At 41.9% G+C, this 15,061-nt stretch overlaps 1 protein-coding gene across 1 annotated transcript in view; it reads right to left on the reverse strand.

Moving 5' to 3' along the window:
- Window positions 1-2,743, reverse strand: part of STAB2 (stabilin 2) — an 82,076-nt gene extending 79,333 nt beyond the window's left edge. Inside the window, exons 1-2 of the mRNA XM_032182643.1 lie at window positions 2,610-2,743; window positions 1,720-1,835 (exon numbers count right to left, since the gene is read on the reverse strand). Coding sequence (XP_032038534.1) covers window positions 1,720-1,835; window positions 2,610-2,743 — 250 coding nt within the window. The remainder of the gene's footprint in view (window positions 1-1,719; window positions 1,836-2,609) is intronic.
- Between the last annotated feature and the right edge of the window lie 12,318 nt (window positions 2,744-15,061).

Below are 15,061 nucleotides of genomic sequence, written 5' to 3' on the forward strand. Positions count from 1 at the left end.
GCTCACATCCCCCTCTGCAAATACCCATATACCTCTTGTGGTCTCATGGAGCACCCTGAAGTATGAGTTGGTTGAATGTAGAAATGTATTTCTCTTTCTGGGCATTGCGTGGGAAAAGAGTAAATTGCTACACAAGTGGCTATCTTCAGAGAAATACTGCACTGCTAACTACACTCCTATTTTTTCTATAAAAGTACATGTTGGTTGGATTTTGATTTTTTGTTGTTGTTGTTGTTAGGGTTTTTTTTTTTCTCTTTAGTAGATAGATGTCTTGCATTTAAACCAGAGCTTAGGCCATGCTAAAATTATTTGTTTATCTATTTTGTGGACAAAAAATCTTCATAGATATTGAACCAGACCTTGACTCCTTGAACTAAAGGGGGAAATGAGCTGTCTGGGCAGGGAAACATCCTTTGCAGGTTTTGATGACTGCATCACTAGCCTGAAATTTGATGTACTTGTGGAGATGCTGAAATAATTTTCCTGAGGAAGAGGCATCTGGAGGAGACATACTCCTCATTGTTGCTACTTGAGTAATGGCCTTGAACATTCAGTGTCTTCAAAAAAAAACACCAAAAAACCCTGAAAGAAAAGACCCTCCTAGAGTAAGAAAGTAAAGAGTTAAGTAGATTTGGAACTATTGCAAATTCAGAAGAAAGCACTTTTGACCTAAAATAAAAACTTGAAAGTTGCTGTTTGAAAACTTTATTTTTAAAAATCAATTATGGGGATGCTCCCAACTGATAGAACACTGTGAGCCACAGAGCTGGAAAGTAGCTCTGCAGAAAAGGACCTTGCAGTCCTGGTAGACACCAAGTTGAACCTGAGTCAGCAATGTGTGCTTGCTGCTAAGAAGGCTAATGGTATTCTTGACTTCATTAGACAAAATATTGCCAGCAAGTCAAGAAAGGTGATCCTTACCTTCCACTCAGCACAGATGAGGAGTGCTATGTCCAGTTTTGGGCTCTCCAGGGCACAAGAGGCATGGACATACTGGAAAGAGTCCAGTGGAGGGCCACCAAAATGATCAAGGGACTTGAGCAGCTCTCCTGTGAGGAGAGGGTGAGAGAGCTGGGGCTGTTCAGTCTGGAGAATAGGAGACTTGGGTGGAATTTTATCAATGTGTGGAAGTACTTGAAGAAAGGGTGCAAAAAGAACAGAGCCATTTCAGTGGTGCCCAGTGCAAGGACAAGAGGCAAAGGGCACAAATTAGAACATAGGAGGTTCTGTCTGAACATCAGGAAGCACTTCTTTACTGTGTGGGTGATGGAGCATTGGCCCAGGTTGCCCAGAGAAGTTGTGGAGTCTCCCTGCTTGGAGATCTTCAAAAGATGCCTGAACATGGTCTTGGTCAACCAGATCTGGGTAGCCCTGGTTGAATAGGGATTTTGACCAGATGGTCTCCAGAAGGCCCTTCCAACCTTAACCATTCTGTGATTCTGTGAAGTCATTTTACAGCCATTGACTGAAATGACTTGTTCTGAAAATCTCAAAATCTAGGAGATCCCTGAGTTTTTGGAAATTTTCCATGGATTTTTATTCTTTGGTGAATCTTTGGATATGCATTTTCTCCAAATTGTCCAAGTTTTGGTTAATCAGCGCTGCTTATTTCTACTCCTGTAACAAACTCTAAGGAATAAAATTCTCATGGAAATAGTTTCTGAAAGCAAGAAAATCACTGCTTTTCTTCTATTCAAATTACGTCCAAAAGGAGCTTACCCATGCAGTCTGGGCCCCAGTGTCCCTGGCAGCACTCAGGTTGTTCAAATTCCTTCATACAAGCGTGTCGGCATCCAGGAAAAGAAAGTGTGTGTGTTTTAATTTCTAGATAATACCTAAGGAAAATAAATTGGAGCTGCATTAAAGCATTTAAAAGCCTTCTGTGGTGAAAAATAAAATTCCTAAACTCCTTTTCCTCTTTCAGTGTTGGTGAAGGGCACTTCAAGCTTAGTTGTATTGATTTTGACTTCTTTTTCTTCATTAAAATATACACTGTATATCAAGGGCTTAAAAATAACCTCAGAGACATTCCTTTTGCAAAGTATATATTTATTTTCTTCACTTCTGCAACCTTAACAATTTAATCCAAGTTTTGGTTTGAAACAGCATTTGAAAAATTACTTAATATCAAGGTTCTTTTAAATGCTAAGTAAGCATACTTAAATGCTAAGTAAGCAATTTTTTTTTCCCCTTAATTGAAATTCAGGCAAATTTTTAGATTTCTTTTGAGATATTTTCCTGCCATGTCTAGCCCCACACACCCAGCCTGGCAGTTTGAAAATTCTATTGTTTGTACACTCTCATTCATTTCAAGCATGCAGAATAAATAAGGAAGCCATTTTATGATACCACTCAAAGAAAAATCTCATAGGCCATCGATACCAATGTTTATTTTCCTCTTATGTCATTTACTGTTTAACTTTAGACACAAAGTGCTCTAAGTGACACTTGAATTCTGGAGCAGGTGAAGTCAATAAATGCTGGCTGTAAATAACATTTAAATTTTCCTTAAGAAAACTGCATAGAGGTGATAATTTGTGATACAAATCAATATCTTGTGATTCACAGAGAGCAATATTCATGGTAAAAAGCTCAGACAGAAGAAATACCTGCAGTCTGGTATTCCAGTCCCATTGGTGATTTTGGTGTAGCCGGCAGGGCACTGGGTTTCGAGGTTTAAAGAGCAAGGTACACATTCAGTTTTCATTTGAATGAGCAGCTTTTGATCACATTGCTTCTTCATCTGTAATGGGAAAAGATTCATTAAAAAGAAAGGATAGGTCTCTGAATTGATATAACTCTGCCCCCAGTGGCTTTACTGACAAATGACAAATTGAGCTCAGGCTTTACCCTCACCCTCAGCCACAAGCCCTGTCCTGCTCAGCAGCTACAAACCCCTGCTCTGGGGCTCAGCTTGGTAGCATACTACATACTAGGGCTTCCAGTAGTATTCACTGCATGAAATACACTCAATATGTTTATGCAGGACAAACTTGATTAAGAGTATTATTTCTATTAAGAATATCTTATATAAGAATTCTTTATAAGAATGCTAAGTCCAGCAGACTTGAAATGGAGGTTACTGAGACAGCATCAGCTATATTCAGAGTGTTAATTCTGAAATTGCCTTGCCAACCCAAAGCACGATGGAGACAGACAAGTGCTGGCAAGTGCCTTCTTCATCCAGTGGTAAAACCAAACATTAGGTGTGGAGGAAGTTGCTTGTGGCTCTGCGCACGCCGAGCATGGCACAGGCCTTTGTTAAGGCGGGTTTTGTATTATCAACACTGCTGTATTGAAATGGGGGATTATGGCTGGTATTTTCAAATAGACATAAAAGAATGTTGTCCAGCTTTCCTTTGAAATCTGATAGAAGTTATGGGCCTGACCCTCCTTTTCCCCCACCTGGAGAAAGCCACAAACAGCCTGGCCTAGGAAATCTGGCTGTAGCACTCCAGCTCAAATGCCAAGGGCTCCTGCCGCTTGCTGTGGTGTTTTGAGAATGCAAATCTGACAAATGAATTGAGAAGGTGGCAAAAAGGGGAAAAAAATAAGGCTTAGGACATTGTCACAGTTTTGGCACTGTATTTTGTGGTGTAGAAATTAAATTTTTGAAAGCATCTATATAACAAAAATGTCTCTGCTTCCTGCTACTAAAACAGTCAATCCATCTAAAAGCAAAACTCTTTGCTGAACTCCACTTACTGCTGGTTTCCCATTCTGTCTTAGTGGTGAGTACTTCTAGAAGCAAGCTCATAATTCACAAGTGAAGAGAAGTGATGTATTGCAAAATATCATCTTTAAAAGCCAACAAAAATAACAGGTGAAACTATCATTGCAGGAGAGGAAGTATTGTAAAGTGCTTAATTTTCTAGTCCAAAATAACCATTTACCCACTGATGTCTATGTATGGACCATTTAGGTGGTCTTAATTCACTGAAGCAATATTGACCGCGACAGACTTCCTATCTGATACAGCAGGATTGAAGTGAACTCTCTGAATGGCATTTCAATTAAGTAGCAAGCAGTCAATTAAGACAATGTCTGAACTATTGCCAGTCTGACAAGGAGGAAATGCTTAAAAGTTTATTTTCAAAAGCTGTACCTGCCTACTGCATATGCATGCATGCTTGTGTGTACGTATGTATGCAGGGACCAGTTACAGCAGCATCATTCATTTAGAAATATTTCAATATGTTAATAGTAGGCTGTGGAGATTTGAGGTAGCTTCACAGATTATACAACTAAGACAATTGTACCAGAGGAGTATAATACAGGATACTGGAGGTTCTTGCATGAAATTTTTTTTGAGCAAGAGATCTCTTAAAAAGCATTTGTTTGATTTGGAAATGGCTGGTCAGTTTGTGGAGAAGCAAAATGTGGTATGTTGTTTCTGTCACAGTTCAGCTGTGATTGGTTTGCTTCAGCCTCCAGCCAGTGCTCTTCTGTAGACTGCATGACAAGTAGCAAACTGTTCTCTTACCAAGTTTACTACTCCCTTCCTATAAATACATACAGCCGAAGATCAAAGTACATGTTCTTTGTGCACCTAAGTAAATAGCATTGCTTGGATTCCCTGCTATGACTCTCGTTTCCCAATTCTTGAGTCATTTCCCCGGCTTCCCTCCAGATCCTGCTCAGTTTGCCAGTAGCCCTTCTGGATGGGGAATGTCAGACCCAGTCTGGCTGGGCAATGCTGGTGCACGTGAATAGGACCCGTGTGCTCCCCCTGCCAGGTCTTTTCTGTCCCCCACCTCAGCAGACTGACCACTAACCCTTTGTGCAGCAGCACCTCAGCAGATCTTTGGGTCATTTTCTATGCAGAGTCTATTCCAAATCATCTCTTCCAATGACAGAGCCTACTGCATTTTTTATGTTGCTGATGTGATAGCCTCTGGTATTTCTGCTCAGGGATTTTCAAACAAAATACGTGCACATGAACTCCTGTGCAGTCCAGTCCCAGATGTGGACCTTCTGTGTGCATGTGGACTGTGCAGCCTTGTTGCAGAAGTTCATAGTTGCCCTTGGTGGGTACACTGGTTCCCAGGGTAGGATTTCTGCATGTGCTGTAGCCTGCTAGTCTGACATAAGGCCCTCACCCCAGCAGGTTTTTCCCTTTGCTGGTTATCTTTCCTTCAGTGTTTGTGATAGCAGCACATTTCAGTAACGGGGATGGTGAGGATGTGTCCCAGATGCTGACAAGGAGATTAAGTTACATGAGCTCTGAGGGACTCTGCTTGATTGTGATTGCCCAGTTGTAAGTACATTTCAAGAGCTATTTAGTTGTCAGTTTTTAGTCTTTACAGAGATACCATTGAAATCTGAATTTCAAATTTCTGATCTTTCAAATGAGGTGGAGTTATATTTGGGTGATGAAGCCTCTTCCTGTAGTGCAGTTGCATTTCAGGCATCACTGAAATAAAAATGAGACCCTTTTCCAGATTTTCCAGATGTGGGTGTAGTGAAGATACAGCTAGAGTAAACACTAGGCAAAGCCACAGCAAGCAGTGCCGTGTGAGCTGAACTGAGCAGCCTTTCTGTCCTCTTGGCAGGGCCCAGAAGTGCTGGGCTAAGCTGGCTCTTGGGCTTCAGGTCTGAAGTATCTCCCACAAACTCAGCTAGAGCATCCCTGCACCTTGCTTCCCACCCAAAACTGCATCATGAGCACTTCAACCTTTCCAAAATCCCAGTGCTCAGGACCAGTGTGGCCACCAAAGAGTCCACCCTTAACGAGAAATTCCTCATGTGCCAGAGCAAGAAGCACCACCACATATATGTGCAGCCTCTGAACCTTAATTCTTATAACTATTTCCACTGAGTCAAATCAGTACCATTAATGTTGAAGAATCATGATAAATTCAGAGCATTGTCTGATTTTTCCATTTCTTTAACCCAGTTGACTATTTAAGCCGGGCTCCTCGCAGGTGCCTGGGGAAGCCATCACAAGTCTGAGGCTGTGAGGTACAGACTTGAAAAGGTGTTGGTAGGAGCGGCTGAAATGACCTCAGCACAGCAGTTTTTATCCAAAAAGGCATCCCACAAAATTTTAGTTTTGGAACAAGAAAATTCAAAGAGATTTTATGGAAGATAAATTCTAAATAAAAGTAGGTTGTGTACATTTTCCCTCCCACCAGCTATAAAAACTATTTTAAAATGGCAGGGTTATTTCCACTTTCTCCCATTTCCTCCTTTTCTCTTTTTGCCATTAGAGAAATTAGAAGAAAGGTGATTTGTCAGTGGCTCTTTCTGAGAGATGGAATAATGCGTTTCCCAGTACTTGTTTGTACTTGACAAAGTATTTTTCCATTAAAAAAAAAAAAAAGAATAAAAAAAAAGTGGTTTCCTTTTTTTATTTTTATTTTTTGTTCAGTTTTTCCCTGTCCTCTTGTTTCCTGTTCTACATGTGTTTTTTCTCCAGAACACAGTCATTTAAAGCATCATGTTGTGAGGCAATTTAAATTAGTGCATATTTATCTCACTGACAAAATCCTGGGTCAGATTAGTAAAACAACTCTTTCTGCCTCACTACAAGAGTGTTGAAAACAGATTTCATGAAGTTCCATAGATCCATACACCATTTGTATGTGATACATACACAAAACTCTACAAATATTTTACATAGACTTATAACTTCATAAAATTACTTTAAATGGCTGGATTTCCTATTTTTTTTTTTTTCCCTAAATCTCTGAAATAACATTTCTTCCTTCTGGTTAGTAGAGTAGATATTCACTATGGCAAATTTTCTCCTTTCATCTTCTGACTTATCAGAAATTCAAATGGTTTTCTTTTGTTGCTTTTGACGAATGTCAGCTACAGTCTTTTTTTGCCAGGTTTACCATTTTTAGAGGCTTTTTCAGCATATTTGGCACATCTTTTGAGTCAAAATCTCAGCCAGACAAAACAGATACATTTATCTTATTTCAGAGGCTTGAATTATATAGCTATTGGTTTGTAATTCAGCGCCACATGGCATCAGTGACTGTTAAAGGTTTTTTTTTTTTCTTCTGTAAGATACCCTATCTGTTAACAATTCTCTCTATAACAGTGAATGAACCGCCACTCCCATAGTGTAATAGAGACGCATCATAAATCATTATTTGAATAAAAAGCTGCTTCTTACCTGATCTGGGACTTTTGATGTCAAACACAGCTTCATTGCAACCAAAAAAGCCAAAAAGTATAAAATGAATGGATTTTTTTCCATTGTGAAGAATTTGATTTTTTTTTTCCTCAGAGTTCTTCAGACATGAGTACTAAATTTATGACCTAAAGTGATTGTTAGAGTTGCTATTTCTTCAGGATTTTTAAGCAAGTAGTTTAAAACGACACTTGTCTTCCTGAAGGAAAATGAGTAAAAGTGAGAGCACGTGAAGCCTCCCTGCAAACAAGAAAAATTCCAAAACTCAGGGTCTGTGCTGAAAGTGTTCACTGCAAAGCTGAATAAACCCTTCCTAACTGAATGACAGGATATCCTGACAGGGCTCTGTTCATTTATCCATCTCTCTGAAGCTGTTGACAGTACAAAACCGAGGACATTTAACTGTTACGACAAAAGATGTTTTCTTCTTTAAGGTGGGCAAGAAGAGAGGACTGGAGCAACTGCTGTGCTTGCTATCATTCTATTTTTCAACTGATCTTAGGCAGAGTGAAGGCTCTTTGGAAGTTGGCTTATCAGCCCCTAATGATGCAAGGGTTGGTCCCCTGGTTGTAGTTTAGGGAGGAATACTGACTTTATCTCAGGAGGCCAAAAGAACGTTTTCCAGCTTTGGTTATCTGGATTAAAAAAAAAAAAAAAAGGGTGGGGGGATTTTTTAATTAATTAATTTATTTTTTTCCCTTTTGTTGAATCATCTTATTTCTTGGAACTATCAGAAGAAAATTAAATTAGCTATGTTACTTGTATATGATTGTGAGGGATTAGTAAACAGACATTGTAGGTTGCCAATAGTGAGTTCTTTGGCTGCTTTCTAGTTCTGCTCTTTTCTGCTGCTCTGGTCAGTCTTGTAAGGGCAGCCTTTCTCATTTCTTAAATTTTCAATGATTTGGCTGCCTCCAGTTTGCCAGTTTTGCACACACATATATATATATATATATATTTTTTTTTTTTTCCTCATACAAAGTTTTGTTTTAAAGTTAGGTTATGTTTTTGACTGAACAGTCCACAGAAGCATAGTGGCTGTAAACACAGTGCTTTCTCTTACCTTTCTGCCAGATTCTTACTTGTAGACATGGCTAGATGCTTCATTTACCTTTAGACCACAAATGTAATGCCTGAAGGAGTTGTACAGATTTATTTATTTTTTTCCCTAAAGAGCTCAATGATGATACACACACAACATACAAAGTAATCTACTCATGTTATACGCTCTGACTGAATACTGCAAAATTGCTGGTAGGAGATGGCAGGGCAAGATGTTTCCTGCATGCTCATCAGATCTTGTTCCTTTCTGCTATACGATGAGGAGAGTAAATCATTTCTATTTTTTTCAGACAAGATAGCAGCCAGAGGTTGTGACGTGCATGTTGACAGTATGTATGGCCCTGAGAATTGCCACTTCTCTTTTCTCAGGTCAAGGCCTTTCACCCTCTATTTTGCATACAATGGACAATCTGGCCTAATGGAGGGAGTCATTCATTTTTTTCTTCAAAAGAGCAAAGCCTTGGAGGATCTTCTCTCCCAAGTGATGACAGCTCGTCACCACATCCTATGTGCAGCAGGACGCGTTGCTCCCTCACATTTCCAGCAGTCAGCACTGGAATGAGGATGTTTTATGCCATGCACTGAAATTACTTAGAAGTTGGCCTTTCTTCCCTGCAGGAGGATCCCAGGTGTTTTGTTTACCTTGAAAACTGTAGGAGTGGGAATGCAATCTGGTTTTCTTCCTGCTTTTAAACTAATCTTGGAAAATATTTTACATAGGAATAAAATGTGAAGTTTGGGAGTAAAATTTACCTTCCCTCTTCTACAGCTATGCCACCAGCAACAGCAAGGGGCAGGTTGCTGGAGCTTGGACGGGATGGCTACCTGGACAAAGCAAATTTTATGTGTGTCACAGCAGGAGCTGACAGCTTCTGTAGTAGCTGGAGGGCAGCAGGGCTTATTGCCTGTTGCCACTTCAGACAGTGCAGTGCTGAAAGGAGCTGTAAATCAAGCAAGTCCCTTTCCTGTGCTGTAGATCAAGATAAAAACCAACACACATCAGCGCTATGTTATCTGCCGTTAACTCCCATATAGGCACTCATGTGAAGCAACCCCTTTTTGTCTTTCCTTCCTCTCCATTCATGTCAAGTGTGGTCTCTGCTAGCCCCTTTGCTGACCGCCCTGCTCCAGAGGGACTGGTCACCATTTTGTGCTATTGGGGATGGGGATTTTCCTCGTTCATAGGGGTTAGACTATACCAGGTGCTGGCTGTAACTGCCTGGCCAGCTCCTGTCCTGCACTAGCCAAAAATACAGGCTAATACATCACCTGTCGAGCAGGAGGCTTGAAGCAGCCTGTGTGTTGTGATATCATTGCTGATGGCAGCCTTGAAGCCACCTTAGTGGCCTGTCTGGTGGTGACAACGCTACTGGGCAGCTGGTGACTCCAGTGCTGTTGTCTGTGCTGGTATGCTGTTGCTTCTAGAAGCAGTGGTCTGCTGGTGGTCTCAGCAGGCTGGGACACACGTCCTCCCCTTCCCCTGTGGATGTCCAGGCCGTGGAGTGCTGAGGGTTCCAGGCACCTCTTGGAGGCTGTGTCTACCCAGTGCAGTGATGCATCTATGCTGTCTTTGTCTTGGACATACTCCAGCTCTTGCCCTTGGTGTGCTTGTGTCCTTTCCTGTTCACCCAGCCCTAATGTTTCTGGGACTGTTCTTTTCTAGGGTCAGTGGAAGCAATTGTGTGCTCTTTTTCTTGCTGCTCTTATATCTTGACTGAAACCTTGAATTTCCTACTCTACAATCTTCCCGACTTTTATTTTAGTTTTGTGGTGTGCCTCTTTCTCTGTTCAGCTAAAGTGGTGTAGAGGTCTTGGATCTCTTTGGTTCCTGAAGGAAAGCAAAAATTTTGGAAGCCTCAAGCTACAAATGTCAAAATGAAAATGAGTCTGTTGAATTGGCTCTCTTGATCCCATGTGTATCCCCCCCACCCCTTTGTCCCTTTCCCCTCCTCTTCCCCTCCTTTTTTTTTTTTTTTTGACAATGCAGTTATATGCAAAGGTAGTAAGAGCAAGGAATGTGGAATGATGGTGACTGGGCACAAATTCACCTGAAAGCTGGGAGCAAGTCAAGGTGGAGGAGCCTAGCCAAGGCTCCCTGGCGCAATCTGGGCCACTCGGATGCTCCCTGTCTCAGCCACTCATCACCCTTGTACCTCTGAAGCCTTCAGGCTGCAAGCAGCCCAGTGAAAAAGATTAGTAAGACTCATTGTGTGTGATATAAAATACCATTTGTGTGTAACGCAGACTGTCACAGCCTTCCTCTGCTCTGCTCTTGCATTTCTGTTTCAAGTGGCCATGAGCTTGTTGCCTTTTTACTTTCTTCAGCCTCCTACTGTCTCTCACCAAGTAGCTCCTTTTATTTCTGAGCTGAAAATGTCAACCAACCAGAGAAAATGCAGTGGTTCATTTATGTAGGTGGTTTTGAAAACAGTATTTTGTGCCGCAGTTTATTTCACCGTAACAACGAGATAGTTCTTTCTCAGAGCAAGGAACTGGCACATGAGGTCAGTTTAAAAGTGAATAAAAAGTAGTGGAGATACTGACATGGTGGTTGCAGTGCTCATATAGCCCTACGTGGTTTTGATAACTCCATCATTCCTTACATTTATTTTTTTAATTATTAATTGTTTAGTGACTATATGACTTGCATCGTATATTGTTTCCCTGAACTTTCTGTGTGTGCAGCTGGAGGTAGCTGAACAACACATGAGGAGCTCTCAGAGACTCACACAAAGCTCAGCCATTTCAGAATATTAAAAAAAAAAAATAATGGAGAAAGAAATAAAAAAGAAGTAAGACCATTTTGAAGCAGAACAATCATTACAGCCTGAAAGCTCATGAACTCTGTGTAACAAAAGCCAGTGCCACTTTCCTGATGCTGTCTACAGGAGTGGCTTCTGCTGAGGAACCCATTGCGTGGTCCAACTCCTCTCTCTGGGGAATATCTTCACTTGTGAGGTCTTAGAGGGTGAATTGAGTAACCATTGCAAGACTGAGGGCAGTCTTGAACTAAATTTAATATTCTGAGTAATTTGTAAGTGAGCACCAGATAAATTATTATTTTTTGCTCTATGTGGCCTGTGTTTTAGACTGATCACAGTAAAACTGTCCTCGGGGTGTTGGAATAGCTGCGGTTTGAGGTTCCACATGTCCAAGGGAAGTCATTTTTCTCTTTGTTTGGAAACTGATAAAGCACCTTGTGGAGGGTAGGAAAAGATAAAGTGTGCTCAGAGGAAGAAAGCTTCCTCGGGGGAGGGAGGCTTTGGTTCTGCCCAGAGAAATGTCTGAATGCTAATTGTAGGTGGGAGAAAGGGGGGCACAAGCCATCAAGTTGCCTAGGAGGAGGCTTGTGGAAAGGGGAGGGGGAAATATTTGGGAAATACTGCCTTTGATTAACACAGACTTAATTGGAACATAACAAAGAGGCTTAAAAAAAAAAAAAGTTTGGCAAATTAAATCCCTCTTGTGCCATACATCTGAGGAAGCCAACGGTGGCCTACGGAGAGTCTGAATGGGCAATGTGGAAAGTTTTAGGGGTGCGTAATTTTATCTGTGGGGTTATGACAGGCGTCATTTTGAAACATGGTGACTATCAGAACTAATTAATTCTCCAAGCCCACAGGATGCATTAAGATAGAGCTGCAGCTGGTATGCTGAGGAATGCCGTGCACACGGCAGAGGCCATCGCTTTTATCAATGTTAATGAGGGAGAAGGCACAGACAGCTGATCTAAACCCGAATGCGCTCACGATGCATACAGCTGATGGCAATGCAGACTGCCAGTCAAGGGGTGGTCTTAGCCATAGATTAGATCCTCATAGTGGCCTCTTCAGCTTTCTTTCTCTTCTCTCTTTTTTTTTTTTTTTTTTTTGTTCTCAAAAGAGTCTTTCAGCTGGTGAAATTGTAAACAAAAGGCATTCTAGCTGAGGCCATAGCAGAGAGGGCTTTGCTAGGGAGACATCAGGAGAGCAGCAGCGCAACCCTAGACAATGTTATTTACTATGAATTTTAAGGTGGTGTTAGGTGGTGAGCTGTAAGGCTGAGCGTATAATCAGCACTGTGCTCTAAAAGGAATGACCGCAAAATCATGCTCAGGGCTACCGCTTCTACCCTTTCATGCCTTAGTAGCACACTGCTTAAAAAAATGAAAGTTCATCTTTAGCCATTGGTAAGGCTCTATGTCCTGTAGGTCCAGCAGGATATGGGATGTACAAATAACGCCCAGATTTGTAGGAAGCACTGCCCATGTTCAGCTGTGTGACAGGCCAAGATGTACAGGGGGATGAAGCTACAGGTCTCCTGGCTGGCGATGCCATGGGGATGAAGGGAAAGAATTAGCAACCCAGACCTGGCAGTGTTGGTGGTGTAAAGGACTACTGGAGCTATCTTTGTGTCCCTGTGTCTGCTATGCAGCATTTTCTGCATTGCAATTCTTGAGAGATCAGACTCTGGGCCCATGTTGCTGCCAGCTAATGGTATGATAAATGCAGAAGATGCAGTCTTGGTGCAGTATCGTGACTCTTTTGAACAAGCGCTGTAACTCTTCCTGGCAACATACCAGTTTTAATGACTCTGAAGAGTGTTATTTATTGGACTAGAAATATAACACATACTCAAAAAAATTTGGAATAAAATGAATCACAATTATGAGATGGTGGATAAATACACCAAAATAAACTTGTGTGTTGAATTAACATCTGCCTGCTTGCATAATAATGTGTCAGCATGTAAGGAGCTTCAGCTTTAAGATGTGATCAAAAGAAATTGGAAACTGGCAGCAACTCCTAGTGGGCTTACACAAAATCAGAAGGTGGCTCAAATGGATCTTCATGGCAATTCTCAGTCAAACCTATTTTATAGTTTCTAAACATTTAGACAGCAAGAAGAGTGGGGCTGTTTGTACGTGCATTTTGTATTTCCCCACTTTTGTAAGACTGCAGAGTGTAAGGCCAAAATACCAGGAAAACCCTGAGATCCCAGTACTTAGGGTAGACAGAGGGATGTGGAGTGTGGATTTCTGGTGCTGCAAATGCTGCATTAGTTCCTCCAACCCCATGGCAGGCAAGAAGGAGAGAGCATGGCATACAACTTTCAGTCATCTGTGTCAGAACTGGGGACGTTTGGAAATCCCAGGCACCGTAACATAAGGGATTTCATGCAGTCAGGGGAAGTAGCAGAGGCTGTGTTATTACTGTGGTGTTATTACCTGCTGATTTCCTTCCTTGCTCTAGACAATGTAGAGAGTTCACTGTAATTTTGGCCTACACATAGCTTGTATGCTTTCATAGTAATGCCTTTGTTTTGCATAGTCAGACTTAAAGAAAGTTAGCATAATATAGTAAATAATTTGCTAGTAATAGAACTGAATTGCAGATAATGATAAGGAACAATCAACATTTACTTTCCTTTATTTATTTATTTATTTATTTATTTATTTATTTATTTATTTATTTATTTCATTTTCCCCTTTTAAATACAACCTTTATAGCATTATCCAAATGCGTCTGTTTACGGCTATAGTGAATTGATTTCAGCCATCTCAAACTTTGTTTGGGAAAGATTGTGCGGACAACAAGCTGGCCCAGCTTCCACAAATGAGATAGCATATGTTATATTCCCTCGCCTTCGTGCCTCAGATACATAAACTCCTTGTAGCCATCAGGCTACTGGGTTCTGTTTTGTGCTGTGCTCCATGGTTTTACAAGTATACAGCAGTGTTTCTTCAGTAGCCCTGAATTTGTGACTCAGGGGCAGCACATTGTTCACAGGGACATGGGGTGTGGAGATGCAGGGGCGCCTGTGTGGGTCGCCTGGCCACGGGCCAGCAATGGTTGTAAACCACTGCCCTAAGCCACAGAGTTGGACTTGGCGTAAGGAAGCTCCAGCTGTGTTTTTGGCTCCGTTGCTGACAGATGTGGACAAGCCACTCTCCCTTTGCTTTGGCCGCCTCTTCTGCTTTCTGCCTGTCCAAGCTGCCTCCACCCTGTGCGAGGACAGGCTGCGGGGGGTGGCTGCAGTACGAATCGCTGCTGAGGAGGAGGCCTCGCTTCCTCACCCGCATCCCCCATCCCTTTTGGGCCGATAAGCTCCGTCCTGCCGCAGGCAGCAGCCCAGGGGCAGGGGGCAGCGGCCGCCTTTCCACCTGCCCCCCCCTCCCGAGGCCTAGGCCAGGGCCGGGGCCGCTGCGTTCCCTCCCCGCGGCGCCACCGGGGGGCAGCAGAGGCCGAGCCACGGCGCCAGGCTGGTGCAACCACCGGGAATGGGAACACTGAGGGTTTCCAGCTGTAAAAAACACTGGAAACTCTAAAAAAGCACCCAAGTGTGAAGCCAGTGTAGCTGGCGACGAGATGAGGCTGGGCACGCTCATGCAAAAAGTCCTCTGTAAGGGCCCGTGCATGTCGCCAGGCTCTTACAGAGCTGAGCAGGGAACCCGGCCTTATCTTCATCTTAAATGTAGGCAAGCTTAGGGCATGTCCAATATATAGAAAGAAAAATGCCACAATTTTGAAAGTTTTGTTGGAGAAGTCAAGTAATTAAAAGTATGAAGAGACCAGAATTAAATGTGTTTCCCTGAGAGGAACACTCAGGTCAGCAAGTAGAGACGGTAGCAAAAAACAAGAAAAAAACTTGGTTATGGAGGGCTTATAAACTAGAATATTCCTAGGTTTTGAGTGCTTGACTTGTTTTCAAATTTCAGAAGTGGAAATATTATACTTGTGTATATACATATATATGAGTATATATACGTATAAAGGTGCACAAAGGAAAAACAAAAACACCACCTGTAAATGGAGTTTTGAATTTATTTATTTATTTTTAAAAAATTCACCAAGGTTGTGCACAATTGAAACTGAAGCC

The sequence above is a fragment of the Aythya fuligula genome, chromosome 1 (genome assembly GCF_009819795.1).
Source record: "Aythya fuligula isolate bAytFul2 chromosome 1, bAytFul2.pri, whole genome shotgun sequence".
Classification (NCBI taxonomy): domain Eukaryota; kingdom Metazoa; phylum Chordata; class Aves; order Anseriformes; family Anatidae; genus Aythya; species Aythya fuligula.